This window comes from Salvelinus sp. IW2-2015, unplaced genomic scaffold (genome assembly GCF_002910315.2).
Source record: "Salvelinus sp. IW2-2015 unplaced genomic scaffold, ASM291031v2 Un_scaffold1998, whole genome shotgun sequence".
NCBI classification, from domain to species: Eukaryota; Metazoa; Chordata; class Actinopteri; order Salmoniformes; family Salmonidae; genus Salvelinus; species Salvelinus sp. IW2-2015.
In genome coordinates, this window is record NW_019943348.1 from 10,773 (window position 1) to 26,284 (window position 15,512).

At 41.7% G+C, this 15,512-nt stretch overlaps 1 protein-coding gene across 1 annotated transcript in view; it reads right to left on the reverse strand.

The window, feature by feature from the left end:
* Nucleotides 1-212: 212 nt before the first annotated feature.
* LOC112072671 (AT-rich interactive domain-containing protein 4B-like) overlaps nt 213-15,512 on the reverse strand; it is a 19,424-nt gene continuing 4,124 nt past the window's right edge. Inside the window, exons 4-6 of the mRNA XM_070439882.1 lie at nt 12,894-12,988; nt 12,635-12,732; nt 213-666 (exon numbers count right to left, since the gene is read on the reverse strand). Coding sequence (XP_070295983.1) covers nt 213-666; nt 12,635-12,732; nt 12,894-12,988 — 647 coding nt within the window. The remainder of the gene's footprint in view (nt 667-12,634; nt 12,733-12,893; nt 12,989-15,512) is intronic.

Consider the following 15,512-nt stretch of genomic DNA (forward strand, 5'->3'; position numbering starts at 1 on the left):
TAATGTTTTGTACACTCAGTGTATAGCCAATATTATAACATGTGAAAAGTCTCTATTCTTTTGAAATTTCTGCGAGTGTAACATTTACTGTTAATTTATTTAACTTTTGTTTATTATCAGAAATTATCTATTTCACTTGGCAATGTAAACATGTTTATTTTTTATTTTATTTAACCTTTATTTATCTAGGTAAGTCAGTTAAGAACAAATTCTTATTTACAATGACGGCTAATCCCGGCCAAACCCGGATGTCGTTGGGCCAATTGATGCCCTATGGGACTCCCAATAACGGGCAGTTGTGATACAGCCTGGAATCGAACCAGGGTCTGTAGTGACGCCTCTAGCACTGAGATGCAGTGTCTTAGACCGCTGCGCCACTCAGGAGTTTCCCATTCCCCCAAAAACCCTTTGAATTGAACTGAGACAGAGAGAGAGACAGAGACCTTGTAGATGTTAGGCTGAGCGCTGCTGGTCTCTGAGCCTGCTGAGGGGTTCTCAGTGTGAGATACTTTCTGCTTCTGTTCCTCTCCACAGCTGGAGGAGGCTACAGGGGGGACGGTAGTGGCCTCCCCACGCTCCCCCTCCGCCTTGGGCTGCTTCAGGGGAAGGTCCATACGGAAAGTGATGACGCATGAGGTGCAGTATTCCTCAAACCCATACAGGTACCTGAGGAGGAACCCAACACAACCCATCAACAACCACAAATAAGCTGTCAAAATCAAAACTGTGACTCCTATACCGTCTGGAATGATTGGATTCCTTGATAAGGAGCAAGAAAATACTGTATCAAATAATAGACATACAGGCTTCAATCTGTAGAAAGCCTTTGTTGAACTGAAATTGGTACTTCATGCAGGTAAAACCAGGTACATGTTATGTTCCCAGATCACGTAAAAACAGTATCTGATGATTTATGCATATGTGTATTGGATAGTGCCCTCATTGATCGTGTCCACACTTATAAATATCTGGGCATCTGGATTGACGAAAAGCTATCTTTCAAAAAGCATATAGATGAGTTAAGAAATTAAGAATTAAAATAGTATTCCATAGTAACAGGTCCTGCCTTTCGTTAAACATCAGAAAACAAAATCACTAAAATATGCTTCTTCTATAGTAACAGGTCCCGTGTTTCGTTAAATAGCATAAAACAAATCACTCAGTCAACATTCATTCTGATTACTGACTATGGCGATGTCGTCTATATGACTATGTCGATATTGTTTATATAAAATGCAGCAGCCACTATTGGAACCACTGGGACACAAAATGGCGCATAACACTTTATTATGGATGGTTCAGTACACAACAGGTGTAAATGTTGTTGATTGTAGGTGTTTATTATGTTATATAGGTCATCTTTATAGATAACAATTTGTCCTTTATTGACTTACCCGTATAACGTAATTTATGTCAGAGCAGCTCATAGATTACTGCACCTGTACATAGCCCATCTATAATTTAGCCCAAACAACTACCTCTTTACCTACTGTATTTATTTATTTATTTTGCTCCTTTGCACCCCATTATTTCTATCTCTACTTTTTCTATCTCTACTCTTTTTTTTTTTACTTGCTATATTGTATTTACTTCGCCACCATGGCCTTTTTATATTTTTATTTATTTATATATATATTTTGTTTGCCTTCACCTCCCTTATCTCACCTCACTTGCTCATATTGTATATATACTTATTTTTCACTGTATTATTGACTGTATGTTTGTTTTACTCCATGTGTAACTATGTGTTGTTGTATGTGTCGAACTGCTTTGCTTTATCTTGGCCAGGTCGCAATTGTAAATGAGAACGTGTTCTCAATTTGCCTACCTGGTTAAATAAAGGTGAAATAAATAAATAAAAAATATATATACACACACACACAGTTGAAGTCGGAAGTTCATATACACGTTAGCCAAATACATTTCAACTCCGTTTTTCACAATTCCTGACATTTAATCCTAGAAAAAATTCCCTGTCTTAGGTCAGTTAGGATAACCACTTTATTTTAAGAATGTGAAATGTCAGAATAATAGTAGAGAGAAATATGTATTTCAGCTTGTATTTCTTTCATCACATTCCCAGTGGGTCAGAAGTTTACATACACTCAATTGGTAGCATTGCCTTTAAATTGTTTAACTTGGGTCAAACGTTTCGGGTAGCCTTCCACAAGCTTCCCACAATAAGTTGGGTGAATTCATTTTTTTTTTTTTACCCTGTTTCGAGACAAGTACATGATAATAGTATATGCAATGACAAGATTAAATCAATAATTGTCTAATGGGTGACAATATTAGCCTATCACTTGATATATTATCACTTGTGAATGATGCAAAGCATAAGGCAAGAAATAATGCCTTTTTTTGCAACTTTTTCGAATCATAGTCGCACACCTCATGCAGCCTTGCCCAAAGGCCTATATGTTTTGATAAGGTTTGTATCACAACTGAAGTGGCCAAATGAATCTGATTTACAAGGTGTGTCTAATTGGCATACATTACAGGGACATACGATGCATTCAGGAAGTATTCAGAGCTCTTGACTTTTTCCACATTTATTTACGTTACAGCCTTATTCTAAAATGGATTAAATTCATTTTTCCTTCATCGATCTACACACAATAGCCCATAATGACAAAGTGAAAACAGTTTTTTAGAAAAAAACTGAAATCTCTTATTTACAGTTGAAGTCGGAAGTTTACATACACTTAGGTTGGAGTCATTAAAACTCCTTTTTCAACCACTCCACAAATTTCTTGTTAACAAACTATAGTTCTGGCAAGTCGGTTAGAACATCTACTCTGTGCATAACACAAGTAATTTTCCCAGCAATTGTTACAGGCAGATTATTTCACTTATAATTCACTGTATCACAATTCCAGTGGGTCAGAAGTTTACATACAGTAAGTTGACTGTGATTTAAACAGCTTGGAAAATTCCAGAAAATGATGTCATGGCTTTAGAAGCTTCTGATAGGCTAATTGACATCATTGGAGTCAATTGGAGGTGTAACTGTGGATGTATTTCAAGGCCTACCTTTAAACTCAGTGCCTCTTTGCTTGACATCATGGGAAAATCAAAAGAAATCAGCCAAGACCTCAGAAAAAGAATTGTAGACCTCCACAAGTCTGGTTCATCCTTGGGAGCAATTTCCAAATGCCTGAAGGTACAACGTTCATCTGTACAAACAATAGTATGCAAGTATAAACACTATGGAACCACGCAGCCATCATACCGCTCAGGAAGGAGACGCGTTCTGTCTCCTTGAGATTAATGTACTTTGGTGCGAAAAGTGCAAATCAATCCCAGAACAACAGCAATGGACCTTGTGAAGATGCTGAAGGAAACAGGTACAAAAGTATCTATATCCACAGTAAAACGAGTCCTATATCGACATGACCTGAAAGGCCGCTCAGCAAGGGAGAAGCCATCACAAAGTCCTGACCTCAATCCTATAGAACATTTGTGGGCAGAACTGAAAAAGCGTGTGCGAGCAAGGAGGCCTACAAACCTGACTCAGTTACACCAGCTCTGTCAGGAGGAATGGGCCAAAATTCACTCAACTTATTGTGGGACGCTTGTGGAAGGCTACCCGAAACATTTGACCCAAGTTAAACAATTTAAAGGCAATGCTACCAAATACTAATTGAGTGTATGTAAACTTCTGACCCACTGGGAATGTGTTGAAAGAAATAAAAGCTGAAATAAATATTTCTCTCTACTATTATTCTGACATTTCACATTCTTAAAATAAAGTGGTTATCCTAACTGACCTAAGACAGGGAATTTTTACTAGGATTAAATGTCAGGAATTGTGAAGAACTGAGTTTAAATATATTTGGCTAAGGTGTATGTAAACTTCCGACTTCAAATGTACATAAGTATTCAGACCCTTTGATATGAGACTCGAAATTGAGCTCAGGTGCATCTTGTTTCCATTGATCATCCTTGAGATGTTTCCACAACACCTGTGGTAAATGAAATTGATTGGACATGATTTGGGAGGGCACACACCTGTCTATATAAGGTCCCACAGTTGACAGTTCAGACTTTGCTGCGTTCATACCCTGCACCAACCAACCAGATTCAATGTAAACTATTTAACATTAGGCTATAACTACCAAAGAAAATGGCTCAGATGAAAATAATATTTTATATAATACTTTTATTTCTTACTTTTTTTTAAGGTATTTTCTTAAAACTTGTTGGTAAGGGGCTCGTAAGGTCTGCACCTGTTGTATTCAACGCAATATTTATTCATTTATTTGACCAGGTAGGCCAGTTGGGAACAAGTTCTCATTTACAACTGCGACGTGGCCAAGATAAAGCGAAGCAGTGCGACAAAAACAACAACACAGAGTTACACATGGAGTAAACAAACATACAGTCAATAATACAGTAGAAAAATCTATATACAGTGTGTGCAAATGTAGAAAGATTAGGGAGGTAAGGCAATAAATAGGCCAAAGAGGCGAAATAATTACAATTTAGCATTAACACTGGAGTGATAGATGTGCAGATGATGATGTGCAAGTAGAGATACTGGGGTGCAAAAGAGAAAGAAGATAAATAACAATATGGGGATGAGGTAGATGGGTGGGCTATTTACAGATTGTCTGTGTACAGGTGCAGTGATCGGTAAGCTGCTCTGATGCTTAAAGTTGGAGAGAGATATAAGACTCCAGCTTCAGTGATTTTTGCAATTCTTTCCAGTCATTGGCAGCAGAGAACTGGAAGGAAAGGCGGCCAAAGTAAGTGTTGGCTTTGGGGATGACCAGTGAAATATACCTGCTGGAGCGCGTGCTACAGGTGGGTGTTGCTATGGTGACCAGTGAGCTGAGATAAGGTGTGGCTTTACCTAGCAAATACTTATAGATGACCTGGAGCCAGTGGGTTTGGCGACGAATATGTAGCGAGGGCCAGCCAACATGCAGGTCGCAGTGGTAGGTAGTATATGCGGTATTGGTGACAAAACGGATGGCACTGTGATAGACTACATCCAATTTGCTGAGTAGAGTGTTGGAGGCTATTTTGTAAATGACATCGCCGAAGTCAAGGATCGGCAGGATAGTCAGTTTACGAGGGTATGGTTGGCAGCATGAGTGAAGGAGGCTTTGTTGCGAAATAGGAAGCCGATTCTAGATTTCATTTTGGATTGGAGATGCTTAATGTGAGTCTGGAAGGAGAGTTTACAGTCTAACCAGACACCTAGGTATTTGTAGTTGTCCATATATTCTAAGTCAGAACCGTCCAGAGTAGTGATGCTAGTCGGTCGGGCGGGTGCGGGCAGCAATCGGTTGAAGAGCATGCATTTAGTTTTACTAGCATTTAAGAGCAGTTGGAGGCCACGGAAGGAGTGTTGTATTGCATTGAAGCTTGTTTGGAGGTTAGTTAATACAGTGTCCAAAGAAGGGCCAGATGTATACAGAATGGTGTCGTCTGCGTAGAGGTGGATCAGAGAATCACCAGCAGCAAGAGCAACATCATAGATCGACACAGAGAAAAGAGTGGGCCCGAGAATTGAACTCTGTGGCACCCCCATAGAGACTGCCAGAGGTCCGGACAACAGGCCCTCCGATTTGACACACTGAACTCTATCTGAGAAGTAGTTGGTGAACCAGGCGAGGCAATCATTTGAGAAACCAAGGCTATTGAATCTGCCGATAAGAATGCAGTGATTGACAGAGTCGAAAGCCTTGGCCAGGTCGATGAAGACGGCAGCACAGTACTGTCTTTTATCGATCACGGTTATGATATCGTTTAGGACCTTGAGCTTGGCTGAGGTGCACCCATGACCAGCTTGGAAACCAGATTGCATAGTGGAGAAGGTACGGTGGGATTCGAAATGGTCGGTGATCTATTTGTTAACTTAGCTTTCGAAGATTTTAGAAAGGAAGGCCAGGATGGATATAGGTCTATAACACTTTGGGTCTAGAGTGTCTCCCCTTTGAAGAGGGGGATGACCGCGGCAGCTTTCCAATCTTCGGGGATCACAGATGATACGAAAGAGGTTGAACAGGCTAGTAATAGGGGTTGCACAGGCTAGTAATAGGGGTTGAACAGGCTGGTAATAGGGGTTGAACAGGCTGGTAATAGGGGTTGCAACAATTTCGGCTGATAGTGTTAGAAAGAGAGGGTCCAGATTGTCTAGCACGGCTGATTTGTAGGGGTCCAGATTTTGCAGCTCTTTCAGAACATCAGCTGTCTGAATTTGGGTGAAGGAGAAGCGAGGGGGGGGCTTGGGCAAGTTGCTGCAGGGGGTGCAGAGCTGTAGGCCAAGTTAGGGGTAGCCAGGTGAAAAGCATGGCCAGCCGTAGAAAAATGCTTATTGAAATTCTCCAATATCGTAGATTTATCGGTGGTGACAGTGTTTCCTAGCCTCAGTGCAGTGGGCAACTCACTGCAGTGGGCAATCTTACCTGTATACAGTGGGGCAAAAAAGTATTTAGTCAGCCACCAATTGTGCAAGTTCTCACACTTAAAAAGATGAGAGGCCTGTAATTTGCATCATAGGTACACTTCAACTATGACAGACAAAATGAGAGAAAAAAAATCCAGAAAATCACATTGTAGGATTTTTTATGAATTTATTTGCAAATTATGGTGGAAAATAAGTATTTGGTCAATAACAAAAGTTTATCTCAATACTTTGTTATATAYCCTTTGTTGGCAATGGCAGAGGTCAAACATTTTCTGTAAGTCTTCACAAGGTTTTCACACACTGTTGCTGGTATTTTGGCCCATTCCTCCATGCAGATCTCCTCTAGAGCAGTGATGTCTTCGGCTTCCACGGCTCGTGACCATCTTTGATTGCCATGCTCCTCTTGCTGTGCTCCTTCGACTCCGCTATCAGATGGGGGAGCTCCGGGCAACACCGGCCAGTCGGATAATGACAAACGACAAGGCAGAGATGCATCCAACATCTCTGCCTGAACGCAGTCCAGGCACCGGCGTAGAAAAGGTAAAACATTCCACTCTGCATTTTCCCCAGTTTCTTACGTAGGCTGGCGACCTGCGTGATTAAGGAAGCCACCTCAATACTATAATCCTCGACAAGCAAACTATTGTCACATTGGAACTCTGACTGATCAGTTTGTCCTGAAACAAAGCGTAGTAGATACAGGTCCTGCCACATTGGAACTCTGACTGATCAGTTTGTCCTGAAACAAAAGCGTTAGTAGAATACAGATCCTGCCACATTGGAACTCTGATGATCAGTTTGTCCTGAAACAAAGCGTAGTAGATACAGGTCCTGCCACATTGGAACTCTGACTGTTCAGTTTGTTCCTGAAACAAAGCGTAGTAGATACAGGTCCTGCCACATTGGAACTCTGACTGATCAGTTTGTCCTGAAACAAAGCGTAGTAGATACAGATCCTGCCACATTGGAACTCTGAGCTGATCAGTTTGTCCTGAAACAAAGCGTAGTAGATACAGATCCTGCCACATTGGAACTCTGAGTGATCAGTTTGTCCTGAAACAAAGCGTAGTAGATACAGATCCTGCCCACATTGGAACTCTGAGTGATCAGTTTGTCTGAAACAAAGCGTAGTAGATACAGATCCTGCCACATTGGAACTCTGACTGATCAGTTTGTCCTGAAACAAAGCGTAGTAGATACAGTCTGCCACATTGGAACTCTGAGTGATCAGTTTGTCCTGAACAAAGCGTAGTAGATACAGATCCTGCCACATTGGAACTCTGAGTGATCAGTTTGTCCTGAAACAAAGCGTAGTAGATACAGATCCTGCCACATTGGAACTCTGACTGATCAGTTTGTCCTGAAACAAAGCGTAGTAGATACAGGTCCTGCACATTGGAACTCTGACTGATCAGTTTGTCCTGAAACAAAGCGTAGTAGATACAGATCCTGCCACATTGGAACTCTGACTGATCAGTTTGTCCTGAAACAAGTGTAGTAGATACAGATCCTGCCACATTGGAATCTGACTGATCAGTTTGTCCTGAAACAAAGCGTAGTAGATACAGGTCCTGCCACATTGGAACTCTGACTGATCAGTTTGTCCTGAACAAAGCGTAGTAGATACAGGTCCTGCCACATTGGAACTCTGACTGATCAGTTTGTCCTGAAACAAAGCGTAGTAGATACAGGTCTGCCACATTGGAACTCTGACTGATCAGTTTGTCCTGAAACAAAGCGTAGTAGATACAGGTCCTGCCACATTGGAACTCTGACTGATCAGTTGTTCCTGAAACAAAGCGTAGTAGATACAGATCCTGCCACATTGGAACTCTGACTGATCAGTTTGTCCTGAAACAAAGCGTAGTAGATACAGGTCCTGCCACATTGGAACTCTGACTGATCAGTTTGTCCTGAAACAAAGCGTAGTAGATACAGGTCCTGCCACATTGGAACTCTGACTGATCAGTTTGTCCTGAAACAAAGCGTAGTAGATACAGATCCTGCACATTGGAACTCTGACTGATCAGTTTGTCCTGAAACAAAGCGTAGTAGATACAGATCCTGCACATTGGAACTCTGATGATCAGTTTGTCCTGAAACAAAGCGTAGTAGATACAGTCCTGCCACATTGGAACTCTGACTGATCAGTTTGTCCTGAAACAAAGCGTAGTAGATACAGTCCTGCCAACATTGGAACTCTGAGTGATCAGTTTGTCCTGAAACAAAGCGTAGTAGATACAGATCCTGCCACATTGGAATCTGAGTGATCAGTTTGTTCCTGAAACAAAGCGTAGTAGATACAGATCTGCCACATTGGAACTCTGACTGATCAGTTTGTCCTGAAACAAAGCGTAGTAGATACAGGACTCTGCCACATTGGAACTCTGACTGATCAGTTTGTCCTGAAACAAAGCGTAGTAGATACAGATCTGCCACATTGGAACTCTGACTGATCAGTTTTGTCTGAAACAAAGTGTAGTAGATACAGATCCTGCCACATTGGAACTCTGACTGATCAGTTTGTCCTGAAACAAAGCGTAGTAAGATACAGGTCCTGCACATTGGATCCTGAGTGATCAGTTTTGTCCTGAAACAAGCGTAGTAGATACAGATCCTGCCACATTGGAACTCTGACTGATCAGTTTGTCCTGAAACAAAGTGTAGTAGATACAGTCCTGCCACATTGGAACTCTGACTGATCAGTTTGTCCTGAAACAAAGCGTAGTAGATACAGGTCTGCCACATTGGAACTCTGAGTGATCAGTTTGTCCTGAAACAAAGCGTAGTAAGTACAGGTCCTGCCACATTGGAACTCTGACTGATCAGTTTGTCCTGAAACAAAGTGTAGTAGATACAGATCCTGCCAAATTGGAACTCTGAGTGATCAGTTTGTCCTGAAACAAAGTGTAGTAGATACAGATCCTGCCAAATTGGAACTCTGACTGATCAGTTTGTCCTGAAACAAAGCGTAGTAGATACAGATCCTGCCACATTGGAACTCTGACTGATCAGTTTGTCCTGAACAAAGCGTAGTAGATACAGATCCTGCCACATTGGAACTCTGACTGATTCAGTTTGTCTGAAACAAAGCGTAGTAGATACAGATCCTGCCACATTGGAACTCTGACTGATCAGTTTGTCCTGAAACAAAGCGTAGTAGATACAGATCCTGCCACATTGGAACTCTGACTGATCAGTTTGTCCTGAAACAAAGCGTAGTAGATACAGGTCCTGCCACATTGGAACTCTGACTGATCAGTTTGTCCTGAAACAAAGCGTAGTAGATACAGGTCCTGCCCACTTGGAACTCTGACTGATCAGTTTTGTCCTGAAACAAAGCGTAGTAGATACAGATCCTGCCACATTGGAAACTCTGACTGATCAGTTTGTCCTGAAACAAAAGCGTAGTAGATAACAGATCCTGCCACATTGGAACTCTGAGTGATCAGTTTGTCCTGAAACAAAGCGTAGTAGATACAGATCCTGCCACATTGGAACTCTGAGTGATCAGTTTGTCCTGAAACAAAGCGTAGTAGATACAGATCCTGCCACATTGGAACTCTGACTGATCAGTTTGTCCTGAAACAAAGCGTAGTAGATACAGGTCTGCCACATTGGAACTCTGACTGATCAGTTTGTCTGAAACAAAGCGTAGTAGATACAGGTCCTGCCACATTGGAACTCTGACGTGATCAGTTTGTCCTGAAACAAAGCGTAGTAGATACAGATCCTGCCACATTGGAACTCTGACTGATCAGTTTGTCCTGAAAACAAAGCGTAGTAGATACAGGTCCTGCCACATTGGAACTCTGAGTGATCAGTTTGTCCTGAAACAAAGCGTAGTAGATACAGATCCTGCCACATTGGAACTCTGACTGATCAGTTTGTCCTGAAACAAAGCGTAGTAGATACAGATCCTGCCACATTGGAACTCTGACTGATCAGTTTGTCCTGAAACAAAGCGTAGTAGATACAGGTCCTGCCACATTGGAACTCTGACTGATCAGTTTGTCCTGAAACAAAAGCGTAGTAGATACAGTCCTGCCACATTGGAAACTTGACTGATCAGTTTGTCCTGAAACAAAGCGTAGTAGATACAGTCCTGCCACATTGGAACTCTGACTGATCAGTTTGTCCTGAAACAAAAGGTAGTAGATACAGGTCCTGCCACATTGGAACTCTGACTGATCAGTTTGTCCTGAAACAAAGCGTAGTAGATACAGGTCCTGCCACATTGGAACTCTGACTGATCAGTTTGTCCTGAAACAAAGCGTAGTAGATACAGTCCTGCACATTGGAACTCTGACTGATCATTGTCCTGAAACAAAGCGTAGTAGATACAGGTCCTGCCACATTGGAACTCTGACTGATCAGTTTGTCCTGAAACAAAGCGTAGTAGATACAGATCCTGCCACATTGGAACTCTGACTGATCAGTTTGTCCTGAAACAAAGCGTAGTAGATACAGGTCCTGCCACATTGGAACTCTGACTGATCAGTTTGTCCTGAAACAAAGCGTAGTAGATACAGATCCTGCCACATTGGAACTCTGACTGATCAGTTTTGTCCTGAAACAAAGTGTAGTAGATACAGATCCTGCCACATTGGAACTCTGACTGATCAGTTTTGTCCTGAAACAAAGCGTAGTAGATACAGTCCTCCACATTGAACTCTGAGTGATCAGTTTGTCCTGAAACAAAGCGTAGTAGATACAGCTTCCTGCCACATTGGAACTCTGACTGATCAGTTTGTCCTGAAACAAAGTGTAGTAGATACAGATCCTGCCACATTGGAACTCTGACTGATCAGTTTGTCCTGAAACAAAGCGTAGTAGATACAGATCCTACAGCACTGGAACCTTTCATTAACATCTCCAGACAAAGAGGGCTCCATTACAAAACGTATCTGGGACTAACTTTGTTAGCTTGATGGCTAGCAGCTTAACGTCTCTGTCAAGCAGGCTTCAACCTGTCTGTTAAGCGGTATTCCGGGACAATAAATAGCGGTCTTAGCTGTTAAAAGCTAATGAATCCACGTAAAAACAAGTTCAGTATTTATATTTTGTGAATATTGATTATGTTTTATACAAAAATAACAAACCAAGTGTTTCCAGCATACAGTGTTCAGCTGGCAACTCTGATGACGTCACTCCACAATCAGAGCTTGATTCTGTCTATATAAGGTCCCACAGCTGACAGTGCATGTCAGAGCAAAAACCAAGCCATGAGGTTGAAGGAATTGTCCGTAGAGGTCCGAGACAGGATTGTGTCGAGGCACAGATCTGGGGAAGTGTACCAAAACAAATCTGCATTGAAGGTCCCCAAGAACACAGTGGCCTCCATCATTTTTAAATGGAAGAAGTTTGGAACAATCAAGACTCTTCCTAGAGCTGGCCGCCCGGCCAAACTGAGCAATCGAGGGAGAAGGTCCTTGGTCAGGGAGGTGACAAAGAACCCAATGGTCACTCAGACAGAGCTCCCAATCCAATTCTGACAGAGTGTGCCAAGCTGTCATCAAGGCAAAGGGTGGCTACTGTGAAGAATCTCAAATATAAAATATATTTTGATTTGTTTGACTCTTTTTTGGTGACTACATGATTCCATATGGGTTATTTAATTATTCCACAATGTAGAAAATAGTAAAAAATAAAGAAAAACCCTGGAATGAGTAGGTGTATCCAAACATTTCACTTGTACCGTATGTATATATTGTTTACTTTATTTATACACTTAAGTCAATAAAGTATTTACAAAGACCACCTGTCAAACATCAACGAACACCACAACAATCAACAACAATTACCCAATGCCTGTTGTGTACTGAACCATCCATAATAAAGTGCAATGAGCCATTTTGTGTCCCAATGGTTCCAATAGTGGCAGCTGCATTTATTATAGTCAATAACTGTCGCCAAAGGCTCAGTGCCATTATCCTCATAATGTGAAGTATTGAAAACAGGGCCAATCATTTTGACACCTATCTTTTGGAGAATTGTTTTTATTACTTGTTAAAATCTCTTAGTCATTGGATTATGATAAAAATATATACATATTTTTTGAGCATACAATATAGCTTAGTATTTGGTATTAGTAAATTTATAGTCTTTTTTATACAATCTTTATCAAGGGTGTCAATAATCTCGGACCCCACTGTATATGTCCTAAAATACGCAGCTGTAATATGAAGAGCACAGGGCTGGAGTGGCAATACGTACTTGCGGTAAGCACATTTGACGTTGTAGCCGGCGGCAGAGTTAAGCACAGGGATTCCCAGAGCCTGGTAGACAGTCTTCCATACGGACCCACTGTCAATCTGCTCAGGACACGAGAGAACAGGACAGAGAGAAATACAGATTCAACATTTCTGTCAGACTGGTAGCCAGTCACATGAGAACATTCACTAAGGACAAAGGCTGGTGAAATCTACAATATGGTTATAGAGCTGTATTATGATCAGTGGAGCTGGGTACACACATCGTGGAAGCCTCCCAGTTTCTGCACCAGTCTATAGAGCTTGAAGAGGTCCAGGTTCCTGTAGCCCAGCACGGGCTTCTTGTTGATGGGGGTTCCTACAGGAGGATCAACAACACGATGGTCTGATGAAAACAGGTTCAGAAGTAGCACACACACGTCAAGCTACTTTCAGGGGCAAGGTACATAACGTGTGTTCAAAACGTTCAACTCAAACTAGCTTTGTCGCAATACCAGAATGTTAACTTCGATACCAATACCAGGTTAGGTATCACGAAACTAGATACCGAAACGATACTCAATACTAAACCGATACTCAATACTAAAACGATACTCAATACAAAAACGATACTCAATACTAAAACGATGCTCAATACTAAAATGGTACTCAATACTAAAACGATACTCAATACAATAGAAAATCTTCTATTCTTTATTCAATGTCTTAAAATAAATAAAAACCATGTTGAATAACAGAAGAATATCTTCAATATCCCCTATGAAAAACCATATCTGAGACTCAGATCAGACAACATCATTTTACAATTACACTTGTTTTAAAATTCAATTTGATACACAGAGTTCATTTGCTCATCTATGGCCTTAATATTGGGTCAAGTGACATTCATGAGAGGTATGATTCATTACTCATTCCAGCTAAATAATTGAATGTAATAAATGAATAGCTTCGTTCCAAACGACAGAAAAACACCGAAGCTCATTTCTGAAGCTTCTACATTGCAATAGTCTACACACCATAGAAATACAACATACTGCGATTCCCAGTGTGCATTTCAATTCCCAGGGTGCAATGCTCCACCCAGGGCTTCTGGCTGGCGTTAACAAGCCCAGACAAACGTGAAGTTGTGTAAATATATTGCTGTTAGTTCTGACATACTATAATGATCTTATGGATGGTATGCTGAATATATGTTCATGTCATTGTCACAAAAAAAATATTCACATTTAATTGCTAGTAGAATAACGTTAAATGCAAATGTCATGGGTAAAATAGTTATTTATGTCATTTTGGAACTAAACCTCTCTTCCTCTGCTTTATAACACCTTTTGCTTAGTTGTTTTGGTGGGCTATCCCTCGACTGCTCTGTAATCACAGTATTCCCATAGTTCACTTCTGCAGCCAGTTCTGTCAACAAGCTGCGAGTGGAGGTATGATGTTTTCCTTAGAAGAAGCCATGCTGACGGCATTTTCTCTCTCGCTTGTTTCTCAAAAGTGGCTTATGCTGTGCCAGCTGCATGAGCAAATAGCCTGGCTAGCTTACTACTGTCCCCTAGAGAAGACAAGTAGCCTGGCTAGCTTACTACTGCCCCTAGAGAAGACAAGTAGCCTGGCTAGCTTACTACTGTCCCCTAGAGAAGACAAGTAGCCTGGCTAGCTTACTACTGCCCCCTAGAGAAGACAAGTAGCCTGGCTAGCTTACTACTGCCCTGGCTGGTTTCTCAGGGGGAGCTTTGGGTTTATATGTGACCCTGGCCCGTGACCACTCCCTGTGGATGTTCAAGGGGACGCTGCGGAATATGGTGACCCTGGTCGTGACCCCACTGCCTGCTGGTTTCTCAGGGGGAGCTGGGGACTATGGTGGACCACTGGTCGTGACCCACACCCTGTGGAATTGTTCAGGGGAGTTGGGAATACTGGTGACCCTCGGCCGTGGACCCACAACCCTGTGGATGTCTCAAGGGAGCTGGGATATGGTGACCTGGTCGTGACCCCACTCCTGTGGATTGTCTCCAGGGGAGTTTGGGGATATGGTGACCGGGCGTGACCCCACTCCCTGCTGTTTCTCAGGGGAAGGCTGGGATATGCAGGCAAATCACAATTTCCATTTCAGCACTCTGTGTAAACAGGAAATATAAGCACACCCCACTAAGTATTAATATTATTATTATAGGAGTCAAGGTCATCTGTGATGTAATTTCTTGTTCCTGTGTGCAGGAGGAAGTGAAGCCCTTCCGGAGGAGAGAGAGAACTTCTTGCAGCAGCTGTACAAGTTCATGGAGGACAGAGGTGAGACACACTCCTTCAGATCAATCCGCCCATCTAGACTGTTAGAGAACTGCCTCCCACATAGTTGAATTCTCCCTCAGGTTATTGTAGTGTTGGTATGTAGTAGCCTACAGTAGTAGGTTATTGTAGTGTTTGGTATGTAGTAGCCTACAGTAGTAGGTTATTGTAGTGTTGGTATGTAGTAGCGCTACAGTAGTAGGTTCTTGTAGTGTTGGTATGTAGTAGCCTACAGTAGTAGGTTATTGTAGTGTTGGTATGTAGTAGACTACAGTAGTAGGTTAGTGTAGTGTTGGTATGTAGTAGCCTACAGTAGTAGGTTAGTGTAGTGTTGGTTATGTAGTAGCCTACAGTAGTAGGTTATTGTAGTGTTGGTATGTAGTGCGCTATCAGTAGTAGGTTAGTGTGTAGTGTTGGTATGTAGTAGCCTACAGTAGTAGGTTAATTGTAGTGTTGGTATGTAGTAGCCTACAGTAGTAGTGTTATGTGTAGTGTTGGTATGTAGTAGTCTAACAGTAGTAGGTTTATTGTAGTGTTGTTATGTAGTAGCCTACAAGTAGTAGGTTATTGTAGTGTTGGTATGTAGTAGCCTACAG